At 34.6% G+C, this 27,736-nt stretch overlaps 1 protein-coding gene across 3 annotated transcripts in view; it reads left to right on the plus strand.

Moving 5' to 3' along the window:
* TNKS (tankyrase) overlaps positions 1-27,736 on the plus strand; it is a 184,203-nt gene that overhangs the window by 120,428 nt on the left and 36,039 nt on the right. For all 3 annotated transcript variants that reach the window (XR_009047651.1, XM_057696152.1, XM_057696151.1), the window contains exons 9-15: positions 1,904-2,025; positions 3,495-3,586; positions 3,676-3,754; positions 15,554-15,725; positions 20,908-20,987; positions 24,523-24,668; positions 26,585-26,750. Coding sequence is in view for 2 of the 3 variants with exons in the window: in XM_057696152.1 (XP_057552135.1) it covers positions 1,904-2,025; positions 3,495-3,586; positions 3,676-3,754; positions 15,554-15,725; positions 20,908-20,987; positions 24,523-24,668; positions 26,585-26,750 (857 nt within the window). In the remaining variant the exon portion in view is untranslated. The remainder of the gene's footprint in view (positions 1-1,903; positions 2,026-3,494; positions 3,587-3,675; positions 3,755-15,553; positions 15,726-20,907; positions 20,988-24,522; positions 24,669-26,584; positions 26,751-27,736) is intronic.

A 27,736-nucleotide genomic window follows, 5' to 3' on the forward strand; every position in this document is an offset into this window, starting at 1 on the left:
TGACTTTTTTTTTCCTTTGAGTCATTTTGTAAATTTACGAGTATTGTTATGGGTTTTTACGTTGTATTTCACTGGTCTATCTGATCCCAGTCTAAACATTAAGATTTAACCTAAACTTGTATAGTTTTGTAAAGGAAGAAATTCCCTGCTTGGAGTTCTTGGCAGTCTTCTCAGTATCTTCTTTATTTTATTAAATAAGATTCTAGCAAGGAATTATCTCAAGGAGAGGATTTAACAAAATTGGAACTTCTCTAACTGCAGTTTTCATCCTCATGCTTACTTCTTTATACTAGGCAATCACAAAAGCAGAATTCTTTTTTAAGGAAATTATACATGAAACAAAAACAATATTTTGATCATACCCATGGTTACAGCATTTTCATTACACACATTTTTTATGTTCTTTCTTGTTTACTTTTTTATTTGTTGTTTTCACGAAACCAAATGAATACAATAGTGTTGGTTCTGCACACACTGGAGCTGAAAATACTATAAGTAGCTTATATTCTTGTTTCATAATGCATTTAGAAAGAGAAACTTTTAAAGCATTTTATAAATATTAAGTTTTCAGGGTACTTTGGGTTTCTAAAATTTTCTGAAGTTTCAAAGTCCTGTACTTTGAGGAATTTAGCAGTGATAAAGTACCACTAAACAAGGGGTTATATAAAAATGTTTTTTCATAAAACATGCCATGACTTATTTTATAAATAGTTAGCATTCATGCAGCAAATACTTATTGGCTACCTACCATATGCCAAGCACTGTGCTAGGTGATGGGACTACCATAGCGGATAAGACAGTGTGGTTAGCTCTGTGATACAAGGCTAAAGGCAAGTTCAGAGGACTTCATAAGAAGGAGTCCTAATGGGGAGCATCAGGAAGGCTTATCCAGAGTATCTGAACTGAAACCTTGAGCCATGAGCAGTAGTTAACAAGGCACAAGGCATGTGTGTGTGTGGGGGCACATGTGTGTCTCTGTGTGTCCCTTTCCATCTTTTAATAAGGGAGAGAAGAACGTGACTTTGGGCCCTCAAAGGAAAGGGAGAAAGGAAAAGAGAAATAATTCAGTATCAGGCAGAAGCAAAGGGCTGAACATAAGTGAGCTTGGAATTATGTAACATATTAAGTCATGTATCATTTATATCTTTTTAGAATAATTTTCAGCTTTCTGTTAAAAAGTAGTCATATCAAAATACAATCCAACCTTGTAAAACAGAAAATAAAACTATTTGCTTTTAATAAAAGAGCATAATGCATTCTTATTCATGCAATTAATTTAGAAATGCCTTTTTAAAAAATCTCTTACTTGCTTATATAAATAATAAATAAACATTAACTGTTCCATAATTTAGTTCTTCCCTTCTCTGTGTTAAGACATAGTCACTATTAATATTTTGATGAATATTTCTCTAAATGTCTAAATGTCTTTTTGATATCATTAGTTATATTTAGTTGTAGTGGCAATAGTAGTAGTAGCAACAGTTCCCCCCAAAATGGGCCAACCTTTCCTTCCTCATTTGCTACTTGAGTTTCATTTAATAATGCATACTTTTATGTCAATATATAGAGATCTGTCTAAGAGCTATGAAGCATCCCGGTTTATAAGTGTTCGTGAGTTATTTAACTGGTTTCTATTTGGTGGACATTCAGGTTGCTTGTTTTAAAACTTTGCTGGAGTATCTTTTATTTGTATCTTTATGAACTCTGAGTAGAAAATAGTCTTATTTCAAAATTTTTCATTAACCTACACCCTAATCCTTTTCAGCTTTATCATCATATTGTCATGTTGCTGTTGCTAAAATAGAATATGTAAAATCAATAATTTTCCTACTTTATGTATAACCATGCTAATGATTTTTATAGATTTTAAATATTTATATGTCAATCATTATTTCATTAACAGATGAATTTAAAGGTCATTCTTTACTACAAGCAGCCAGAGAAGCAGACCTAGCCAAAGTTAAAAAAACACTTGCTTTGGAAATCATTAATTTCAAACAACCACAGTCTCATGAAACTGCGCTGGTGAGATCTCATTGTTAATCCATTCCTTGGGTCTGTAATAGTAGTGTAAACGCAAAATATATTTTCATTTCAGAAACCTTAAGGTGACTTTAGTATCTGTAGTGCCAGGAATTTGCATTTTAATATTGGTTGCACTGATTTTTAAATTTGGTTCATGAGATGATTGCTTTCATGGATGAGAGAACAGACATTTGCTCAACCTTAATTTTAAAATTATTTTTGCCCTTGTCTTTACCCAACCATATTATAACAAATCTACTTTTGTGGCCAATGCTCTCGTGAAATACAAGATGTGATTTTCTCTTTAGAATTTTCTTTTTCTTGTGGTTGCTAGATGAATACTGTATTTGCTTTCTATAAACAATTAAATTATTTTCAAAGATACTTGCGTCATCCTTTTGAGCAATTGCAGTTAAAGAATTCTTACATTCGTTATAGAAAAATGGTAAGTTCAGGAATTTTTTTTGTTCTAGACTGTACAAATTGTTTTTAAAACTATTCATGTTTTTTTTTCTAATGTACTTTCAGAAAGATAATTCTGTTTTCCTTGTCATTGACCACATTAAGTTTCAGGTATTGGGCTGGTTGGATTATGCCTGAATTCAGAATTTAAACATAAGTGACGCCTCTACCACAGACCTCTGAATATACTTCAGTTCACATTCTCACTTCATATCTGGCACAAAAGGGTCAAACTATAGCTAATGCCTGCTGAAAACAACATTATAAGAGTTACCAAACCAAAATAGGCCAACTGTATGTACATTTAGAATGTGGCTCTCATGCTGGGGTTTAGATACACTCAAGCTACACAGCATTGCGCCAGGAGTCACTCAAAGCCACAGAATAAACCTGATGTGTTTTTTTAGAGTGTTCATTCTATTCATTAATACGTAGGTTTTTTTTACGTTTTAAACTTTAATACAAACATGAACATAAAATGAAGTTGAATACAAAAGTTGTGTAAGTAGAGGCTAAAACATAAAATTTCTGAGATTACTTCTCCCTCTAAGCTCCTTCACATCTGTTACCTTCTTACCTGTCCTTGGGCATGTGGACTTATTCTCCTTTAGTGCTAGGAATACCTCTGAGGAAGAGGTGGAGAAGTACTGATTTATGTGGCTGACAGCCTACTGAAGGACTGAGTAATTCAATTATAGATTTTTGTAGCTTTGGAGAGGCAGTATTCTTATATCTTCAAGTAAATATATACTGGATAATTACTTACTGGACAAAAGGAAAGAAACCAAGTCTCTCGTAATGCTCAGCTAAGAGCATAATTTCACCTTGGTTTAAAGGCTTATGTTTTTTATACTCCCGGTGTATTTAGGAGGACTTTTGATCATCTCCATAATGTTAAAATATATGTTTTGAGATAACAGTATTTTAAATAGTCAGCAGGTGCTATTCAATTCAGAAATCTACTTTTAAATAGTTTTTTTATTAACTTGGTTTTCCTTACTTTACAGCACTGTGCTGTGGCCTCCCTGCATCCCAAACGCAAACAAGTGACAGAATTGTTACTTAGAAAAGGAGCAAATGTTAATGAAAAAAATAAAGAGTAAGTGCAATTGCAGGAGTTGCTCAATTCTTAAAGGGAAAATGCGGTAAGAGTTAGGAGATTACCTTGTCCTTTTCTTCTCTCCATAGTTTCATGACTCCCCTGCACGTTGCAGCAGAAAGAGCCCACAATGATGTCATGGAAGTTCTCCATAAACATGGAGCAAAGGTAAGGCACACCCCTGAGAAAAGGTGCCAGCCTTGACATTGAGTAGCTAGCTGCACTTAAGACTAGTCCTCTTCTCTCTGATTTTCCTGAAGATATTAATCTTATAAAGGACAGTTAGCATGTATTTGAATTCATCGATTCTCCTTTAAAAGTAATTTAAATCTTGTTACTGATGGAGATAATTACCTGTGTTTTATATTGTACTTTACTATCATTCTTCTGTAAAGCAATAAATGTGGCTATGGTCTTATCATTTGAAATACATTTCAACTTTACATTGTTTTACCTTAATACTGGAATTGATATATTTTGGTAGGCAACATCAATGGTGGTTTATCAAAAATTAATTTATTGTAAATGATAGGCAAAGTATTGCTACTTATTTTAAAGAACACTTGTTCCTTCAAACTGGTAATGATAATAATTTTCTCAAATGACCATAATATAAAGAAATAAAATTTTAATAACCATATTTATTGTCATTGAGTGACATTATTTGCAACTCCATGACTCCATAAATTGCTTGAGGAAAGTTTGCTTGAAGGAAACAAACTGGTTGTTTTTTGGAGGTACTTGAACTTGCAAATTTTTAAATCCTCAAGGTTGTATACTTTAAAGCAGGAGTTTCCAAAGTAAGGTACCTACCCTCTATGGACCATACAAGATGAGCCATTGAGTGCAGGAAAAAAAATCTTAGAATTTTGATTTATTAAAAGAGTAATTTATTTAAGAATGAGGAAGTTAAGATCTAGAGTAAGTCCCCTGCATATGAATGAGTTCCATTCCAAGAGCGCGTTTGTAAGTCCAATTTGTTCTCAAGTCCAACAAAGTTAGCCTAGGTACCCAACTAACACAACCAGCTATATAGTACTGTACTGTAATAGGTTTATAATACTTTTCACACAAATAATACATAAAAAACAAATACAAAAAATAAAACATTTTTAATCTTACAGTACCTTGAAAAGTACAGTAGTACAGTACAACAGCTGGCACTTCTCAGCAGTACCAGCTACATCACTGTTGCTTTTATGCTTGTTTCCAGACATCCTGGGCTTGAAATAAAAATACTGTACTACTGTACTCTATGCAGTACTATACAGTAAAGTACAGAAAAGCACAATCACTTGCAGAGGATGCATGCATGTGACAATGTATGCCAGACACATGAACTAACTTACTTGATCGAATGCATGTTTGCATCTTTGAAAGTTCGCAAGTTGAAGGTTCATATGTAGGGTTCATATGAACCCTTCACATGAAGGTTCATATGTACTAATATTTCATTAGTACAGTAAGTACAGATTGATGCTGGCACTCTTGTTATGTCCGTGTGTCAGCATGTCTGAGTCATGTCACAGTGCAGGTGTTTCCTGAGGAATAACACGAGTTGTTTGTGGGGGGACTGACCATGATACACTCACTTGTGTGCTCACTTTGTGACACATTGCACTTCACGTGAGTGGATTTATGGATTTTATTCTCAATGGTAGACTCTTGTTAAATACCGTTGTTGAAAATCAGAGGGAATGACCATGACAGTCTTATAGCATGAAAAGGTTATCTGGCTATTTCATGAATTAGGATTTCAACAATTAACGTATTTAGTTGTGCCCCTTTTTTTTAAATGAAAATAAGGGAGTTCAAAATTTGCTGATAGCTCTGTGGTGACAAATGACTATTACTTGTATGTAGGTACATTTTTTTTAAAAAGAGAAACATAATCAGAACCTTAAAGGTAAAAGTTACATATTTTAGAGAGAATGAGAAAGTAACTGCTTTTTCAGAGGAACTTTAACAATGAAAAGGACATTTTGAAAACAGAGTTTTAGAAAATATTCACAGAATTTTCTAACCTGTTTTAAAGTTTTTTTTTTAATTTGTGTTCAGGTAGTTTTTGAACCTATTAAAAATGTTTTAATGCAACACCTTATAATAAATTTGAGACAATTAAGAAAGACACAATTTTACTAGCAGAATTCAATTAAAACCTTAGCATAATTAGTAAATTACATTAAAAAATAAGCATTGTGATTTAGAAGGCTTGCTAACAATGCACTTTTTCCAGTGGCAGTACATATCTATGTGAAATCTTTCTAGCTAATCTAGCCAATGGGACTAACTATTGAAAATGAACTTAGACACTCAAATCTACATCACAATTTTTATAAGATTTTTTAAAGTTCTTTTAATTGAGCCAAATGATATTTTGTACCACTAATAATTTAAATGTTTTTAAATTTTTAATCGTTTCATCTCTTTCACATCTTTTGTGATTTCCTTTTTTGTATAAATTTTATATTTATTTATTATATATTAGTTTAGCCCTGCTTGGTTATAATTTTCAAATGTACATAAATGTATACTGAGATGGTTCTTAAAACATTTTTCTACTCCTAAGATGCAGTATCCAAAAAATTTGTGTATCGTTGCTTTAAAAGGACAGTTGATGTTTTTAATTAAACAGGATGAGCTGGAATGAAAGAAACAGAGTTGTACAGATTTATTACCTATTTTGAGGGTACATCTACTGCACTGTTACATAAATAATGTCTTGTTGGTCTGTCAAGCAGAAAATAATAAGCTAAGTGGGCTTTCTGCTACACTTAAGAGCATCGCATGTTTATCATTGACCTATTTTTAAAGATATCTTATGGCGTTTATAATGTTCTTGAACAACCATGAATAATGCCCTTCATTTTGGGAAAGTATCTATTTGTTGTCTCCCATGAGTCTTTTTATTTCATGAAGGTTCAATGAGAAATAACATTATTTTATATAACCTATCCTAGTCAGCATTACTCTAGGTCTGTGGTTGTAAATCTTTTCCTGCACTTCATGTTCACAGTACATTCTCATCAATAACGTCACAATTCATCAGTGGGACATGTATAATTGTAACTGCCCTGCCAGTGATGTAGAATGCCTTTTAGACTAGTATATCTTTAGACTAGTATATCTTCCACTGCAGTTCAACAAAATTGAGAACTCCTGCTACTAGATACTTTAAATGGAAACAAAAATTAGGGTTATGAACCAATAGATACGAATTTCCAATCTCCCATTCATTCATTCCCTGGTCCCAAGGCAGACTGCTCTCTCTCAGGGTTGGCTTATCTGGTGACTAATGCATTAGTATAAAGCTCGCTATAAAAACCCAACTTAGCTACTCTTGGGCCCTAATGTTAGCTTGTCTAGTGTTCTTTCTGGGGAACTTGTGGTTTCAATTTGATTTTTGAAAGACTCACCATTTCCATTAGATTCTAAAAGCACCTTCCAAACAAGCAGCCCCACCCTTGAATTAGGATTCAGCGCTCTTATACTGTTTCCACCATTCTGCTCTCTTCACCTCCTCATGGTGAACCCAGTTCTCAAGCTAAGACTACTAAATCAGAAAAGGCAGAGAATTTGGTAGGGAGATCTAATGCCATTAACTAATTTATCTTACTTAGACAGATAGAACTTAGTAGTATTTACATAAGCCAAAACATTCTTTTGCATAAAACTTGGTAATAAATACAAAGTTCAGGTTCATTGTCCATGTTAAATTAAGCATATTGTGTATGTAGCATAGACAGATAACACTTTTCAGTTTAGAATCTTCCACTTTCTAGTTTTATGACCTTGGACTTAATTTCCCTGAACCTCAATTGACTCATGGTGATGTGTGGGTATTAATACCTCCCCTACAAGGGTTGTTTTTCTTTGTTTGTTTTGTTTTCTTGGTGGAAATTAAATGAACTTGTGTATATAAGTATGTTGTATAGTACCTGGCACACAGACAATACTTTGATTACTAGTAAGTATGAGCATTGTATTTTTTCTGTATTTGTCTTTTCAAACATATACTATATATTTCCCTTAATTATCTAAATTCTATATGACATGTATATAATCCCTTTATAATTTGTTTTGATCCACTAGTGCAATATAGAGATGTAAAATGATAAAGGTTGTGTGCACAATACTGTGGGAAGTACCAGTGTGGAAGTTACCAAACTTGAAACTAATCCTGAACCAATTTGGTGGCATCAGTAATGAAGAAGGAAGAGAAAGATGAAAGCCATTTGTAAAAGACTAATTGGGTGCTGGAATAGACTGAGAAAGTGGTGGTACAATTAAGGAAGTAGAAAGCTAGAAAGAAATACTGGTGTCCTGTGTCTTGGTAATGATTTTGTACTTGGAGTTAATATGATAGAGGGACATTAAATAAAACTAGCAGTTGGAAATATAGCACTAGAGTATGAAAGAGAGTTTAGGATTAGAAAGGTCTATTAGGAAGCCAGTGACATAGTGATCGTACATTGTGGGAATGAGGAAGGTTCCTGGTACAGAATACGGAGAGAGGAGTTAAGAGTCAAGCAAAGAAGCTTTGAGAATTACTCATGTTTGTGGAACAGATGTGGGGAGAGGAAACTGAGAGGCTTATCATGGTGTCTGTTGAGTGCAATGGAGTGTGAAGAAGGAACAGGTGATTAGTGCTACAGAGAGAAATCAAGGTAGACAATCTATTTAATTTGGCAATTTTCACATAAGGGCCTTGGTAGCTTTTGAAGGAGGTGTTCCAAAGATATAGAGGTAGAAAACTGTATTAGTTAGGGTCTTGGCAATAAATAGCACACTCAACGTTTGTAATTTGATGAAAGTTTAAGAAAGGAATTATATGCAAGGTGTGGACAAGGTTTAGGAAATCAACAAGGGATGAGGTAGTACCAGTGGGAGCTTTCATCATCCCTGGGCTTCAAGGGGGCAAAGAATGGGGGCGCCAGATAGAGAAGGCCACCTGGCAGCATCTGTAGCCTTTGATAAAGGCTATATATCTAATCCACACTCCTCACTCTTCTCCTTCCCACCGGCCCCCTTGGCATCACCTCCCACTGGCCAAATACAACAAAAAGTTAAAGATCCAAAGAGCCCATTGATGTGATCCATACAAGTGATCTCCCAGGACACAGAGCAGGGTGGAGGATGGATATGGGTCCAGAGAGGCAAGCAGGCAATATTCAGTGGAAGGATAGAAAACAAATAACTAGTAAGGAAAGGTTGGTTATTAGAAAATGGGGTTATTAACCAACTTACTTGAGAAATCCACTTTTATAAGAGTAAACTTCTGTATCTTAAAAAAATAATTATCTCTACCAAATCCCTGCTTCGCAAGATAGCTGTGAAGCCTAAGTGGGAAAGACATGAAGATTTTATCCTTTTTTCTTTATTATTGTTAACATGCCCTGGCATTCTGCATTCTATTCGTGCCGCCTTGTTTGCTGTCATTATTAAGTAGAACCTAAGCCCCAACTGCATACGGTATTATTAATACCTAGAAACAAAAGGTTTAATTCAGAAGTGCCTTTGTGAAAGATACATGAAAACACTGCTGTTTTGTCATTAGTGAGCATCTGTTAAATGTGTGGCACATGAAGAAAATTATTTTGATGTTCGTGTGTCTTAGTTCGACAGATGTATTTATACTGTATGTAAGAAGAAATTGTGTCAATAGTAATTGGCATTCAATGGGCTTATTTCTCATGCTGAGAGTGATCAAGAAGCTTTGCTCACTTTGGAGAAATGTGTCAGCTTATTATAAGGATTTTATTAATGCTCTTCTAGAGGTGGATTGATAAGCAGATTCTGTTAACCCAAAGGTGTTAAAATGCTTTTAAAGATGTAGATCCAAAGTAGCTAAAGTTCAAATAATATCTGAGGTTTGATCATATCAAAATAAAGTCCAAAGGGGCCAATGTCTCAAAGACATATTAGTTACTGTTCAGTTAGATCAACTGACTCTAGACTAGGCACAAGTGGAAATCTGTTTTGTACTTATTTATATACATGTCTGCTTATTACTTCTGTGAGGTAACCGCATGATTAATCCCAAAGAAATAATCTGCAGGAATTAAAGCTGAGATTCACAAAAGGCTGGAACAACTAATTTAGAAACTGTTAACCTTAGCTGCCGTTCTCTCTGTGTGTCTGTCTCTCTTTCTCTTTCTGAGATTGCATGGATTTCTTTTCCCTTCCAGTCTTTGTTCATCTGCCTCATTCTTCTTTTCATAGACTATATTTTTCTGTTTTACTTCTCTATGGCCCGAATATGGTCTTTGCAGCCCCTACTTTATAAGGCTTTGGCTTAGAAATATACCACCTGCAGCTGCCATCTCTCCCAGGTCTCAGGGATGAGAAAGGGAGCGTATGACTAGGACTTCAGTTTGCCCAGCACAGCCATGAGATTGGCACCTCGAGTCTAATCAGCTCTGCTCTGCAATATATTTCTCTGACAGTTAGGGCATGTGGGCAAGGTAAGTACTCCTTTAAGAAAGCAAAGAAAATATATACTATTATAATATAATATACCCCTTTTCAGAGAACTTGATTGCTTCTTTTAAAATTCCATATGAATGTTGAAGGTTTGCAAATAATAATACTCAAGTTTGGCTAGTAAACATTAATCTAGGTGCATGTTTCTCAAATTATGTTAAAATTTAACTTCTTAGACAAATTCTGTACTCTGTGGTGGGTTCATAACACATTAAAGGATTAAAAACCTATTACAGTAAAGTATTGGTTACTCTAGCAGAATTCTAGTTAGGAATTAAATTTGTGGTTATTTTGTTCATTTCATTCCTCACAGGAGATACTTTTAACTATGTACATCCCACCGTGGATGACGATGGCTTGTAAATAAATATCTGTGTCTAATGTTCGTTCACTACACAGTAGTATGTTGAAAACAGTATTCTTTATCATCAGAATTTACTAATTTGTCATTCTTTTGAGCCATCCATTTACCAAGCATTTTCAAACAATGTACAAGGTATTGCACTTGTTACTATGAGGTATATAGGAAGTTTGAATTTGATCAAGATTCTTACCTTAAGGGACTTAAAAACCTAAAAATAGTCTTGTCTAACACAGTCTACCTGAATATCTATTATACAGATTGAAAAATACAGGTAGATTGCCATTCAGAGGAGAGACCAATTACTTTAATTAGTGGTGGCAGGCTAGGGGAAAGAATGGAGAATTTCCATGAAGAAAATAGAATTTCAGCCAGGAATGTCCAGGAATTAGATATATAGAAATAGACAAAATACAAAGAATACATTTTAAATAATGGCTCAATCAGGAAAGCAAAGGAGTTTGCTAGTTAGAAATTCTGATTAGTTAGTTTAGTAGGTGAAATAATAGCTAGTTCATAGGGGAATGATGAAAATCTGAAAAGATATGTTTGAGCAAGATCTTGGTAGTCTCAGTTGGAGAGTTTTGGTTTTATTCTCATGGTACTTGGAGAGCCATTGGAAATTTTTGATTAGACAGATGGCATGAACAAACCCTGCTTCAGGAAGATAGATAACTTCCTAGGAAACTACTTCCTCTTAGAAAACCAATTACAGAAATGTAGATTCAAGGTATATGTATAATAGTTGGCACAGTCATTTAGCAGTATTCAACAAAATTAGCTTTTTAAGATTTTTATGAAAAGGGACTATATCGAGTTAATGGTTTCGCACTTTAGAGAAAATAGATCTCTTTAGTGCTGAATGCTGCGTGTCTTTGATGACATCCTCTCTCATATCCTTCTGGTGGAGACTGGGGTAGAGGAAAATAGAGAGGACTGTGTCTTAAAAAAAACTTAATCAGACCCAGCACTTCCACATTTCTGCAGTAAGTATGTATGCTGGTAATTCTAAATAATATAGATTAAGAATTAAAGTTGTATCTCTTTAAAATGTGAAGACTAATGCTGCTGTATATAAAATCAGTCTGTCAAATATATTTTTTAGGTTGAAAACAAAACTCATGGACAGCAATACATACATATAGCTGTATAAATTGAAAGTTCTTAGAAGAATCCTTGTGAGCGGCAATGTCACTTATTTGGTTAGCTCAGTTTGAATGACCATTTAGGCACTTAATTATATGTATAATACTAGACTGTATATTTGTCTCATCTCTATTTTTTTAAGAGTTTGACTCATATATAAAGAACATTTTGAATGTTGTTGAGACTAACTTTTTTGGCTGGGTAAAGAATTGTCAATGTGTGAGTCACAGTCATCAAAGCCAAGAGGACAAACAGCAGTGTTGTGTTGGAGATCTTCTGGCTTCTGGACTGTATTCTGTACTTGAGTTGGCCCTTTTTTTCAGTGTTTCCGGCATTGATTTTCTGGATGATGTGCACAGATCATGTAATCTTTTCCTCTGTTTTTCCACCAATAGAGTGAATTACTGTCATTTACCATTTATGTAACTTACCGAATGGTGGAGATTAGAGTAATAAATCCAAACTTAGGAGAACTCCCTTTAAACAATGAGAGTTCCCTATAGTTCTCTGGGATCACAACAAAATAAAATTGCATTGGCTCCAAAATATCACCCCTCTTCACTGTGAAACTGAACTAGAGCAGCAGTAGAAATCCTGCCAAATGACTCATTTAAAAAATCGGGGGATGGGGATTGATCTGTAGTCATATCAGATAGCTGCTGCTGCCCTCCAAGAACAAATGTATCACACACGTTTTGTACTTTTGTGCCTTGAACCACTTCAGAATATTTGGAGGAAAAAATTAGATTGCCCACTTTATAGAGAGCCCTGATCATATCCCGTGACTGACTTAAACAAGTAAAGGCAGAACCTTAAGGGTGTTGATCAAGTTAAATATAAGAGGAAGTAAGGGACCTTGATTTTTCTTTTTTCAATTTTGAATCAGTGTAAAGATCCGTAACGACTCAAGCAGAGAGTTGATTTCCCATCCAGTAATCATTTTGCAGTAAATGTATTCTTAAAAGTCCACATAGTATTTTAGGCTTTGTGGGTCAAGAGACAAAATGGAGGATTTTATGTAGGTACTTATTTAGCCATTTAAAATGTAACCATTTAAAAATGTAAAAACCATTCTTAGCTTGCAGGTCTCAGAAAAGCAGCAGGTTGGAACTGGCCCACAGAGCAAAGCTTGCCAAGTCCTTCCATAGATCTGTTTTGTTCAGGTAGAGGAGCTTGGGGGTCTGGGTCTGAGACAGCTCTGATCATTTCATCGCATCACCCTAACTAGCGCCTGGTAAAGGCATGGGCTCACAAACCATCTCTGGCCCTAACCATAAGGAAGAGTTCATTGGGAAAGGTTTCGTCTCTCTTAAAATAGATGCCGGCAACTTCCCTCTTGGCCTTGGGTGAGATTGGCTAGATTGGCTGGCGTTGGTGGAGCGCGGCTGCCGCAGTCATCTTATGGCCTGAGAGGGACAAGCCCGGAGCCCTAAGACTGGGGAATCAGAACCATTTCTGACATTTGCTTCTAGCAAGGAATAATTCTTCTTCACGAAAACCCTTACAGAATGTCTGTTTAATATTTCCCTATTATTCTTTCTAAGTGGGTTGTACAGAGTCTCACCAAATTATTCTAGTTTCTTTATTCTGCTTATTTCCATGGAATAAGTGCTTCCATTACATTATTCACTGATACTTTTCTATGACTTCTTGTAGTGCTTCAGCTTTGTTGTCTGATGAAGCACTCCGCAGATATTCTTTTGTTGCTGTGAGACTACAATTTGAGGGAAGACTTATTTCATAAGGAAAAATATAAACATTTGCTAAAGCAAAGAATTTTGTGTCTGACTCGTACTTTAGGGTAGAGGGAAGAGTTATATATAAGGTTAAGTCATAGTCTCTGCTTTTAAATAGCTTACAATTTACATGTAGCATCTAATATTACTAAGTGCTTAGTAAATGGTAGTTGCATCCCTTCTTTATATTAGTGAGTGGTGGTTTTTGCTCAGTATTTCACTCTAAGTGCAGGCCCAGAATGAGTAAGAAATGGAAGAAGTGAATCTGCAGTTTTCTGCATTGCGCCCGGTTCCACCATGCATATTTATAGAGAGAACCACTTCTTACACATAGTGTGTTGTTAATGTTTAAAAATACTGTCTGTACTTTATCTGGTGTTCAGTTGATCTGCTCAGACACTGGAATTGAAACTGGCTGGTGCTGGACTTACTGAGAAACTTTACATCTGTCTCTACCATTGCATTGCTAAGGTATTTTCAAGGATAAGCTTGACAAAAGGCAAATTTTACCTTTTGCAATGACTTTAGAAACTAACACCTTCAGTGTAATCTAATAAAGCTGGAACATAGCAGCCCCATCAGACTGTGATGGAAAAATATAGTGGAAAGAGAGGTGGTGTAAAAGTAAATTACAGATGGTCTTTAATGACATGCTGAGGGATTCAAGCTTATGTGAAGGCGGTGAAGAGTCACTGAGTTTGAGCTGAGGAATAACTTGATAAGGTCTGTATTTTAGAGTAGTAGTTCTCAAACCATGTTCCCATGATTTAATGAGCTGGGTTAAGGATTTCCATCACTATATTTGAATAATTTAGTGGCTGTCTTATCCAATTTCCAAAAAAATGTTAATGATTAGAATGTTCTCTATTTTAAGTGTTTCTCCTGTGATGAGGACATAACAGAAATATTCATAGAAAAATTCAAGAAGTTTACGTTTGACCACTTGTGTTTTCCATTAATGCATGCTAATGGCTGTGCTTTTATGTTGTCTATGTATAAACAGTCGTTTTTCTGCTGGCAAATGTGATACAATTAAATTTGTCAGTATTTCATGGTGAATCTTGTGAAACACCATTAAGCATTTATTTGAACCCTTGCCTGAAGTGTCACAGCCTTATTTGCAGAATGAAAGACTGGAGACAAGAAGACCAATTGTCTTAAATCCTTTCTTTTCTTAATCTTGTGTTTGGTGGCTGTACACAAGTGTTTTGAATAACCAACCAGCATATATTTGAGAATTTACTATGAACAATTAACAGCAGCTTTCTAGAGGACCCAGAAAATCTATACAATATAGTCCATATTTCGACAACCTTGGTTTTACTTGGTAAACAAACACTGTCCCTGTATTCTAATTTATAAAATAGTGCTGAATTAACATAGGCATTCAGAAAGGAAGTAACCATCAAGGCTTCAAGTAATCAAGGAAGGCTTCTTAGAAAAGGTGAGACTTGCACTGGATCTCATAATCCAGAAAGGCAGAACCAAGGGCTTCTCTGAAAGAAGCAACATGTACAATGAACACGGACTTTGGTCTAAATGGAGTAATCTTTACTGGGGTATCCTAGAAAACAGGTTAGGACTGGTTAGTTTTGATCAAATTACAAACATGATCCCAAAATTTAACATTGTCTTAACAGTCTTAAACGTAACTAAATTATTCTTCCTTTATAATTCTTCAAAGTTTTAAAAGTGGACCCTTTGAATCTTCAAATCAGGTTTTTGGTTAAATGTGTTTGTAATTCAGTTAGGGCATTCTATCATAAACATTTACTAAAATTAGAAAAGAAATATAATTAATTACTTTGACTGTCTTTGCTTACTTATTCTGTTGTCTTTATATTCCGGGAACAAGTTTGGTAGAACCCATACATCCAAAAGTATTTAATGTGCGCCTTTGACGTGGCAGGCAGTGAACATCAGACAAGAGTCCCAGCCCTCGGGGACCTTACAGAGACCTCTCGTTGTGCGGAGAGTGGCAGGGAGTGGAGGATGGACAGGAAGACAGTCGTTCAGGGAAAGGATGGGTATGTTAGAATTTTCAATAAGGTGGTCAGAGAAGGGCAACTAAGAAGAGGGTATTTCTTTAGAATCAGTAAATGAGAGTTAATAATGAATAGTCTGTGGTATTTTTCAAAAAGCTTTAACAATTGATTTTTCTCATAAGAATTTATTTGCTAGGGTGTAAAAGGGAACAGAAATAGCTGCTCCATCCCATGTGCCCACCCAATGATTTTTCAGATGAATGCACTGGACACCCTTGGTCAGACTGCTTTGCATAGAGCTGCCCTCGCTGGTCACCTACAGACCTGCCGCCTGCTGCTGAGTTACGGCTCTGATCCATCCATCATCTCCTTACAAGGCTTTACAGCAGCACAGATGGGGAATGAAGCAGTGCAGCAGATTCTGAGTGGTAAGTTCAAATAGATAGACATCGCATTCTGTTCTTCCTCTTCCATGTCTGTCCACTGACAAACTCTGTCCACAGACAGACTTTGCGCCCCTTGTTTTAAGTGGCTGTTTGGAATATTTTCTTTGCCTGAATGTTTTTCCTGCCCTTCCTTGCTTTCAGTTTAGTCTGTGGCCCTGCCCATCAACCTATTTTGGTGGGGTAGAGGCAGGTGTCATAGAAGAGGCTACCATTCTCTTTAATTTTTTTTAATCATCAAAGATTGCTTGAACAGTGTGGAGTTATGGTCGCTCCAAAATCTATCAAATAGAGAAAGTTACAGATCATTCATATGGTAATAATCTTTTAATTAATTGTTCTTATATGTGGTATATTATGCTTTTTTGTAATTCTTAACTTCATTGCACTATTATGATATTATCTTGTCTTCCCTTTAAACATAATTATAAAATCTTCCTGAGTGTTAGACTGCCTGCCTAGTACAGTGTTAGGTACTTTAAGTAGCTAGCTTTTTAAGGGAGATCAAACATAAAGCTGATATAAAAATAGATACTAGTTTCCAAAGCCCCCAGATTAGAGGAAATAACACAGTCTGCCCGCTGAAAAATGAATAACAAGATACAAAAGAAGTTTAATATAATTGACTCTTCTTTCTCATTCTTTTAATTTTGTCCATGGATTATATCTGCTGTAGAATGACCTAAGAAGCTGAGAGAGTAAAATGGAGAAAGCTACAGGCAAGGAATCAGAAGGCTTCACTGCTTTCCCTACATATAATGTAGTAGTTCTTTTCTCCATCAGGCACAGCACACCCTCTTTATTTTGAGTATTTTATAGCATCCACTTTACTATCCAGAAATGGAATTCATAGATATGACCTAACTATACAGAGATCATCCCAAAAATCCATATTAAATGCCCTGTCTATAATAGAAAGGGAAAATGATAGTAAAATACAGTAAAATAATTTATAATTGTTATAATAGTAATAGTGAGGGCATGACTACACTAGACGACAAAAATTGACCCCACAAATTTCTGAAGGGCCCCCACAAAGTACAGCCCAGTTAAGAATCACTATTATACATAGAAATAAGGGACCTTACCAGACTTACGGAGAGCATGATACGTGTTGTTAGAGCTGAATCAGAGCTAACCAGCCTCATAAGAGTAACTGCGCAACACTGTCAAAGCTGTTGATTAGGTTTGTTTTCCTGGGTTTAGTTCATTCTTACATAGTGGCATTGTACTTCAGTCTTAGGTGATGATCTTCAGACAGTTAAAATTAGACCTATCTAAGGGCATCTTCACTGTCAAAACCAATAGGATCTATCTAAAGGAATGAAATTTGCTATCATAGGATTTCAAGCTTCAGCTATGAAAAACATGCCTTCATTTAACTTCATTAACTTCTACAGAGCAATAGGACATTTGCATAAAGAAGATAAGTACTCTTTGACTAGGAAATACTTCTGCCTTCTAAGTACATTCTAATTTCTAAAAGGTGTGATTTTTTTTTTCAAACATTCTAAATTTTTTTCTTTTAGTAAGAACCACTTAGTAGTGAATTTTAAATTAGTTTCTATAAGTTGTAGCCATAAATCAGGCAAACATTTATAGCTATTACATCAGAATTTCTAATAATACTGTACATAGTTTTTAGAGGTAATTGAGAAAATGAGGAGGAAAGGATTGAATAAATTAAGCAGATTAGTTCCAGTAATGCTTTTAAAATGTCTTTTAAATGAATAGTTACAATATATGACTGCTGGTAAAAGATAAAATTAGAGAATCACAAGTGGAATTTTTTGGATTATTTTAATAATTAAAAAAAATTTATTAGTAAGATAAAACATTATATAGGTCAAATGCCTAATTTAGTATGTGCCAAAACTTTTTAGTTTAATTCTTCATATTTTTTATTGATCTGGAAAGATAATAGAAATAATAGAAAGTAACGTCAAAGTCTTGCCCTTAGAAAGATTTTTTTTTAATGGGAATTATTTTTTATTTGGAAGAGGATATAATTTTTTAAAATAATATTTCTGCAAGAAACTTGTGTATCTGTAGTCTGTAGACCATGTACTGGCTAAACTTTTCAAGTTTACCTATGTTTACTAATCTAATCCCAGGTGATATCTATAATGATTCCTGAAAGAATACACCAATCATATAGAATGTATAGTAAGTTATCGGGGTTCTGTTCTGGGTAATATTTTAAAGATTCATTTAAAAACACCTGTTAATACCAGATTTGAGATCCACTTTTAGAAACCTGCAGTTTCAGCTCCCAAGTCTATAGTTGCCAACAGTTTACATTAGTAAAGTTTTAATTGTAAACTGATGGCAATATTTATGTTAAAATTAATGTCAGAGTAAAGAAAATAAGATTAGTAGCTTTTTATAAACCAACATTTTAAAACATTATTTCAAAAGATTTGACTCTTTTCTCTAGTCCTGCTCTGTCCAGTATGGTAGCCACAAGCTATATGTGGCTACATTCAATTAAAAAAAATTTTTTTAATTTAAATCTGTTTATCAGTTGTATTAGCCACATTGCAAGTACTCCATAGTCACATGTGGCTAGTGACGACCATGTTAGCACACAGATAAAGATTATTTATAGTATCACAGACAGTTCTTTTGAACAGCAAAGGCTAGATCTTGAACTGAATTCTTCTGATTTTATATTTCAGGATGATAATTGCATTATTTTTACCTAATAATTTAGAGAGGTAAGGATTTAGGGACTTAAGATAGCTAAGTTAAACACTGAGATCCTCATTTACATTTATGCATTGAAATAAGCCACTAAGACTGATCACCAATCCTATAGTCTAATACTAACTAAACAAACAGTCTGTAGGAGTTGTTTTTTGTTTTGTTGTTGTTTTTAATAGCAAACTGCCTTCCAGTCTTTGAAATTTCAATTTGTTGTTGTTGTTTTTGATCCAGAATAGTAGAGAAAAAGTTAGAAGCCCATCTCTAGCCTTTAATTTCACCCTCTTCAAAAGCCAGCCTGCTTCTGAAGGATTTTACTAATACAGTACTTTGCATATCAGCTACTTTTCTTTTGCCTAGGTTCCCTTTTTAACTTGATTTTTTTTTTATGTTCCTTCTTTTAATTGTGCATCTCTTGGTACAAAGTTCTTGAGCTGTGTGTGTGTGTGTATCTCCTTTCTGCTAATACCTTGGTCACATTGTTTCTAAAAATGAATCTGTTCTAAGGCTGTTCAGAATTTATAATGGATGCAGAGCTCTATACTTTGTATAGTGCCTAATCAATGTTTTTAAATAATTTCTTCTACTCTTTGACTAGGATTAAGAATTTCTCATAGTTCTCAGAAGCATCCTTATATTTGCATAAAAATTTTTGCTTGATTGTAAAATTATACCCTTTTGCAAGTAAGTTGGCATCAAGACAGGTGTGCCAATTTCAAGTAGTTCTTAGAATTAAAAACTCCAGGCATGTTAATTGTATCCCTCAAATGCTAGAATCTGAAAATATCCAAAGTTCTAACTCTGTATACATAAACAATTGTCATTCTATTTTGTTGAAATGATAAACTTAAAAATATTACCTAGAGATATCCAGAGGGTGTTTCAGTGATTTTTACCAACTGCCAGAATCACTGTCATAGGGACATAAGATAGATGTAGACTTTCTCACCTATAACCTATAAATGCAGTCATGTCATACACAGTTAAAATAGAGGTAAATGAGACATGAAAGAACAGAGTAAGGGCACGCAAAGAAAGAGTTATGATTTGACATACACTTTGACCCCAGTGTAAAACAGCATGGAAGCCAGTTCAGCAAATGCTTTCTGAATGTTCTCTATGTGAAAAGGAAAATAAAGATGAACAAGACCTGATTGCTCAACAATTCTGCAGATTAACAAATGTAATAAACTCCTTTTTAGAGAAAAATAATTGTTGATATTTCAAAATGTACTTCATTATATGAAATACTCTCTTCTTTCCTCCCTTTAATCTTAGCATTTTATCTAAGTATTATTATGACAATAAATACAGTTTATCTTCCATCGAAGACTTCTCATAACTTACTCTGTAAAATTCACTCTCCTGAATAAAGTACTTTAGAAAGAGCTGAAGTGTATCTTAAATCTGAAACCTTATTACAGCATCAGTTGATCTTCCCATTTGGATACTGGAGTCAAAGGTGTCTCTGGTCACAAGATACTGAAATCTTAAACCTGGAAAAGAATTTATGGGAAACCAACCAACATTCTCTTTATAGGTTGCGAGAACTAAGCTAACAAGGGATTTGTCCATTATCACAATAGAGCCCAGTCTAAATCCAGGTTTCCTGGATTCAAGTTCTTTTGTGTTACATGAGTATGCGTACATGTGTGCATTATAAAAGCCATACTTAATGTCCGTGAACATACTTTGAGTGATAAGCATTGTTTTTTTTTTTAATCCTTTTATTTGGGCGAATGTATAATGAATTTTTGGTTTGTTTATAGTATTAAATTAATCAAAATAACTCACTTGTTAGCCTCATACTTCTAGACTTAACAGCCTGATTTAATGATATTCTAGTCAACATTTGTATCACACCTCTTAGTTATACAGACATTTTAAATTGCATTTCCCTGAAGCCATAATAAATGCGAACTAAAATTTCTGTATTTAGTAGGCCTTTTTTGTACACTCATTATATTTTCTAAGGTCACTGGTTTCAGGAGTATTACTTCTGCTTCATATGGTAGAAGTTGGGACCAAAAAGAAAGGCTAAACATTAAGTGCTGAAACTGGAGTGGCTTCCCTCAGTTTACATAACAAAATCTATGGCAAAGCTTCACTACAATGCTTTGAGAGACCAGTGTGTCATAAAAATGTTCTTGATCTCATGGTCCTATGTTTCTCCATTCCCCTTTGCCAATTTTTCACCAGAAAATTTGAAAGAAAGGAATAGGGATGGAGAAGGATTTGTGTGTCCTTGAGTTTGTTTGAATTTGGCTTATAATAAGGTAGATATGGATCGAAGTAAGAAACCACTGATTTCGTATCTGAAAAAGATTGAAAGAAAAACCCTATATTTAATCTTAGAAATTTCTGACCCCTTAACCTCTCTCTTCCCATTCACCAAATAATTTTCCCTCCTTAGCTACTTTGTGATTCCTTAAAAATCAACAGTACTCTCCTTTCTCTTATGCAGAAAGTACACCTATACGCACTTCTGATGTTGACTACAGGCTCTTAGAAGCATCTAAAGCTGGAGACTTGGAAACTGTGAAGGTAAATCAGTGCTTTAATGTCTTGGGTAGCTCTGTGGAAGCTTTGCTTACCAATTCATTTTAAGCGTGTAAGCGAAACTGCTCAAATCCGAACAGTTAAAAGGAATGAGCAGAGCAGGTCCATAAACAGGAGAGATCGTTAACTGTGAAGGGTTTTCTGGTATGGCCTTACACGAAACCACTTCCTAGTCACTTTTCTTCTGGCTATATCAACTCTCTTTATTTCCACATATATTAATTAAAATGTTATTTTTGGCCACGTTCATAAATTTCCAAATGAGTTCAAGCCCAGATAGTAGTATAATAAAGTTTGAAACAATGTTCTTGACCTTTTCCAAGAGATTCTCACCTTCGCTCTAGGAAAGCATCTTTATGATTCTGCAACCATTTGAAATTAATTATACGCAGAAGATGCGTCTTATTCTCTATATCACTGCTTTTACCAAGAAAATTTTATCAACCTTTATTTGTGGTGTAGAAACGATTATAGAGTGAGTATTTTCAAATATAAAATTATATTCTGATATTGAATCTGTTTTTTAAAACACTTCCCATCTGTAATCTTTCATGTGTGGATGAAGATAGCAGAAAGGGATGTGAGTTTTGTTTTTGTTTAGGAATTGGTCTTATAGTTTTGTTTTTATTTCTTTTTTTAAGAGAAAGGCTAATTGTAAATTCGCTGTTGATAATCATACCAGATTATTTTTTACAAACTAATCTTGATCATTTCTTATTGTCATTTCTTATTAAGCAAACTCGGTTTTTGTGATTTTTAGGCAACAAATTTTAGTACTCTTGATGATGTATACTGTTTGGAAATGACAGTAACTGCTTTCTAAACTCTGTTGCTTAGAAATTTTATTTTTGTTTCATTATGTGGCTACTTCCAACCTCTCTTCCATCTTACAATAATGTCTAAGTTATTTAAAGGAAAATAGTAAATTTCAATTGTAATAGCCACTGGTGAGAAATGTTAAATTTCTCTTAGATCTGAAAGTATATATATTTTCCCTTAAAAATACTTTTATCATTTGAAATGTATCCTAATAAAATCTTAAAATATAAAAGTGATTAGGACTCCTTTTCTGTGTCACAGCATGATAACCCCAGTGCCAGAATTGCTATATGCTCCCATTATAATTAAATTAATAGTTTATAATTTTTTTAATATGTAGGTTTTAATTCCTATGTCTTGCATGTATTAGAAAACATGCCACAGCTTTCAGTTTCGTAAACAATCCATTCACAGAAAAGGCCAAATATATTTTTATGAATGGAGTAGAAGTAGCAGAAGAAAACAAAGCACAAATCAAGTGAGAGTTAAGCATGGTAAACTTCTTTCCCTAGAGGCTTTAGAAAGCATTAGAAATTAGGTATTAGAAAAAAGGGCTGGAAGGATGTAAAAATTGCCTTGACATTCAGAAAGAAAGTGAAAGAGAATAGAAGATAAAGAACTTCCAAACAGTAAAAAGCAAATATTTAATAAGCAGAATTGGCTTTATTTTTGTAAATAAAAGAATAAAATAAAGTAAATTGTGTTTCATTCCCTACCTCATCCCTATTTGCCACTGTTCTCTGCAAAAGAAAAAAAATTAACTTAGAATATAAAGAACTAGAATAAAAGCAGCAGCAGCAAGAAGCAGCTTCAATCACGTAAGACACCATAGAGGGTGTTTATTGTCAATTTTTGTAGCCTTTCTTTCTAGTTTATGTATTAATTTATTTCTATGTAATTTTGGTTTTTGATTCTATAATTTATGTGTTAATGTTGCCACAGACTCAGTTGTCATGAAAAGATATAACCTGGCCAGATGACAGTGGCTGTTCAGATTTTAGAGTCTCTCCCTTATGCCCAGACCTCCTTCTGTCATATAAAATTGTACCCCCTTTGACCCTACCAGCTCCTCCTCACTATATCCATAGATATCTTCCAGGGTCAGAGTTTCTATATTATAACTCATTACAGTGGCAGGAGCAACAGCAAGACTGTCAAATTCCTGGAAAGCCCTTGCCATCATACCTGTAGCCTAGAAAATGTCACTGTTTTTCTCTGCTTTTTTTTGCTTCTTTTCATTACCTCCCTTCTCATCACTTCCCTAAATTTGAGTAATTAAGTAGGTAAGCAACAATGTAGCAAAAAGATCAAAAGATTAAAAATCAGGAAAGTCAGGTTTGAATTTTTATTCTACCCCTCACCAACTGTATGAAAAAGGATGTCACAACTTCTCTGAGCCTTGGTTTATTTATCTATAAAATGAAGATGATGATTAACTTCACAGGTAGATAATTCTCTCACTGAAAAAATATGAAATTCTTTATAAATTCTTATTCAGAGATTATTATTGTAATCCATCTGTCACCACCAATGATGCAGCCTCTCTGGCCTAACTTTGCTTCTACTGCTTTGTAAGCAGAGTTGAGCCTGTGCTGAAATGTTAATATTCAAAAGAACAGGTGACAGAGAAGAGATTTGGAGAATGTAGCTGAAGGAGATAGAAGGCCAAAAACTAGAATATGATCAGTTTGACTTGTAGACTTAGACAAACATCCCTTCAAAGATCAAATAAAACATTGTTGACTACGTGGCTTCATTGTGATGGATCAAAGGGCCTTGGCCAAGTGGGTGGCCAAGTGGTTGGAATGTAATTAATTACATCCAACTAATATAATTTTTCCAGAGCCTTCTTGCTTGCCACGTCAAAGGAGGCAAAAATTCTGGGTAGTTCTGCAGTCAACCAGGTTGCTTTTTTTTTCTTTTAATTTTTGGCTGCATTGGGTCTTCATTGCTGTGCACAGGCTTCCTCTAGTTGCGTCAAGCAGGGGCTACTCTTCATTGAAGTGCCCAGGTTCTCATTGCAGCGGCTTCTCTTGTTGCAGAGCATGGGCTCTAGGCACATGGGTTTCAGTAGTTGCAGCACTTGGGCTCAGTAGTTGTGGCGCACAGGCCCTAGAGTGCGCATGCTTCAGTAGTTTCAGCGTGGGCTCTGGGGTGCTCAGGTTTCAGTAGTTGTGGTGCACAGGCTTAGTTGCTCCAGGACATGTGTGATCTTCCTGGACCAGGGTTGGAACCCATGTCCCCTGCATTGGCAGGTGGATTCTTAACCTCTGTGCCACCAGGGAAGTCCCCAGGGTTGGTCTTATTTGAACAAAGAGTGGCTAAGAGCCTGCTAGTACAAGCAGACGGGCTGTGACAGGCAGTCTCAGGGAGTCTCAGCCTTATAACTATGAGAAAGGAAGGAACCATTTGCCTCGGAAATGCTTGCTTTATTATGGGTTTTCCTTTTTGATTAGGATTTTGGCCAGGAAATGTTGAAAAAGATTAAATTGCTCTGCAAACAGTAAGAATATTTGTAGACACTGTAAAGCCAAGCATCATGCAGATTTTAAAACATCACTTGTATCATCTAATCTTTGGAAAGAAGTATTCATTAGAAAATTACGATTTATCCAAGATGCCTGCAGTATTTTGGAGCAAGATCTATGACTAAATACTAATGTTCTTTTCATGTTTGTCTGTGTTGTGTGTGCCATAAAAGCAACTTTGCAGCCCTCAGAATGTGAATTGCAGAGATTTAGAGGGCCGGCATTCCACACCCCTGCATTTTGCGGCAGGCTATAACCGCGTGTCTGTCGTGGAGTACCTCCTGCACCATGGTGCCGATGTCCACGCCAAAGACAAAGGGTATGTGTTCAGATTTCACTGTTTGGCATTCATTTTCTTAATACTTAAAATTTTTTTTCTTTATATTTTTGAAGTTTTAGATTTTTTTCCCTATTAAAAACGTAATGTGTTTGTTTTTTTAAAGTTTAAAGCATAAACTAAAACATTATGGAAATAACATAGAATGTGAAAAGTCCCTCTCACTCCACCTCCTAGAGATTACAACCTCAAAATTTTGTTTTAATTGTCCGGAGTTTTGAAGCACATATACCAGTGTGTGTGCTTTTGTGGTAGGGCTTGTTTTTAACATAAATGATGATGTCGTTCCACACAGTCTACTTTGCAATTTGTCTTTTTTACCCAGTAGTATATCTTGAATGCCTTTCCATATCAGTACTTAATAGTTCATTTCATCCTTTTAATGCCTAATAAATATTTTATTACATTATGTAAATATGTTTATATAGTTTGTAATTTATTGTTCATCCCTTTTTTGCTATTAAAAATGTATAATCTCCTCCAGAATGAAGTGACTTATCCCAAAGTCATCCATATTAATGGAAACATTTTATTTTTACTCATTCAGATATTCTCTATTTTTATATTAGATTGCTAAACTATTTTAATTTATCTAGACAGAGTTTAAAGCAGCCATGGAAGCTGTTTAGAAAATCAAGAAGGAAGTTTTAACTGAAATGAGCTTCCGTATCCTAAGTTAATTTCATATCATCTTAAAATAAAAATAAGCATCTCTCTGTGCAGTTACATACCAGACTGCTATAGAATTAAACCGCACAACTTAGACGTCAGTTAATCATTTGGGGTTTATTTACCTTTTGAAAGGAACGCTTTAGACATGGATATTTGATGCTATTATCATTAGCCTCTTTCAAAGTATTATAGTGCATTAGAGAGGAACCAACATTTTTTTCTATTGCCCTCCCCCCCCCCATTTTGGGCGCAACATGTGGAATCTTAGTTCCCCAACCAGGGATCGAACCCGCGCTCCTTGCATTGAAAGTACAACGTCTCAACCACTGGACCACCACGGAGGTCTCTCTGTTGCCCCATTTTAACTCTTTGTATTTTTTGGTCTCAAAATGATAAAAACAAAACCAAGTAAAAAGGTACTAACTTGATACCTTGTGTTTGCTATGTGCTAAGTGCGGCTTAAACTTATCCTTTTGATGCACCCTTTTTTCTGGGGACATCTTTTTGTCCCTTTAGAACGCCAGCTGCCTACCTGTCAGAGCTTAGAGTCATCACAGAGTATTTCGCTCATCTGACTGGAGTTTTTGAAGTCATTATTTTCTTTACTGAACCCTGAAGTTTCTCTGTCACTTAGATTTTGAGTTTTCATTGCTTGGCACCTAAGTATTTAAATCTATGCACAGAAACCACTACTGAATTATTAATAGTAAAAAAAAATGAAAAGCCAAAAACAAAAGGTTGAACTTGCCTAAATAAGTTAAGTTTCATTGTGTTTTGTAAGTAAACATACAGTTTTCACTAGGAAAACCCAAAATGGTAGAAAATCTGAGAGATGATAAAACCAGATTATTAATTAGTTATTCCTGAAGTCGCTTCATAGTATTGCTCTTTATATTGCCAAGATGAAACCTGAACTAAAAGTATTACAATGAAACCTTTTTCTTTGGGTATATCTACCTATGTATTTTAAGAATAAAGATTGCTGTGAAATTTATATCCATCACCAAGAAACTTAGCAAAGTCCTTATATTGAAAGGGACATTTTTGAAAGTTTTGAAATTTTAAATCCTCATTTGGAAATGGATGACTGTATCTTCAAGATCAGAGGAGAATTTTTTTTTTGAGTGTTCAGTATAGTCAATGCCGTAGAGAATTATTTTTATTATGTATATCATTTTAATGCAGAGATTTGTTACATGTCTTTAAAATACTCTTCTTTTGTTTAGTGGCTTGGTACCCCTTCATAATGCTTGTTCATATGGACACTATGAAGTAGCTGAGCTCCTGGTCAGGCATGGGGCTTCTGTCAACGTGGCGGACTTATGGAAATTTACCCCTCTACATGAAGCAGCAGCTAAAGGAAAATATGAAATCTGCAAGCTCCTTTTAAAAGTATGTAATTTTAAAAATTATAAAATATAATTATATTTATTATTTGGTTAGACCATAACATTACATCAGAGTAAATTATTCTATAATACAGCATAGTAAGTGTTGTAGAGACTGCTTCCATTTTCTATTTTAGGGGGATGTTTAAGTGTGATATCATGATACTTACATAGCTTTGAGTAGTGTCTTGAAGTGCCTTTCTGAACTGATTTGATTATGTTGAGTTCATCACATTTAAACAAGTTAGGTTTTAGAAAGAGTTGAATTAGTTTGCATTGCTTATCTGCTACTTACACTATTAATTTCAGAAAACAATTGTCCAAGAAGAAGAGTTTTTCCATCAAGTTTGATTTTTTTCTTACTAGCTATTTTATTATTATTAACAAACTATTTCTAATTATTAAGCGTTATTTAAAACTTAAAGGATATGATTATTAAATTAAAAGATATGAAATTAATTAAAAGGTATGGAAAATGACTGAACACGTATTTATGTTGTTTCCTCTTTTTTTTTTTTTAAACTAGAGAAAAACTTGTCCTAGTTAAATATAAATTCTTCTCCTACCACTTTTATGGGATCAAGGATGTTCTTATGAGTGTTGAGCACAAGACTTTATTTGATACTTATTTTTATTGTCATTCATTAGTAAGAAACAACTTCTAGGATACTCTGAATTCATTGTCTGGGTTGGTTATTTCCAGATTTCTCCAGTGGGCCAATAGCAGTCTATGTCAGGCCTGTAATAAAGATTCTTGACTTTTAGTTACTTTATTTCATAGGTATAGATGATTAAACTTTTAAAATCAAATTAATTGTTAATACATTTTTACCTAATTTCATGACAGGTGCTGAGACTTACAATAGGAATATTCTTAAATTACCAAACTTTCTTTTTATTGATTCCATTTGGAATGAAGTACTTTTTCCACCTATGTGTCTTCCTCTTCTCAGTTCATCAACACCGAATATCTTTATATAATTGAAATCT

This window comes from Hippopotamus amphibius, chromosome 10 (genome assembly GCF_030028045.1).
Source record: "Hippopotamus amphibius kiboko isolate mHipAmp2 chromosome 10, mHipAmp2.hap2, whole genome shotgun sequence".
In the NCBI taxonomy this organism is placed as follows: Eukaryota; Metazoa; Chordata; class Mammalia; order Artiodactyla; family Hippopotamidae; genus Hippopotamus; species Hippopotamus amphibius.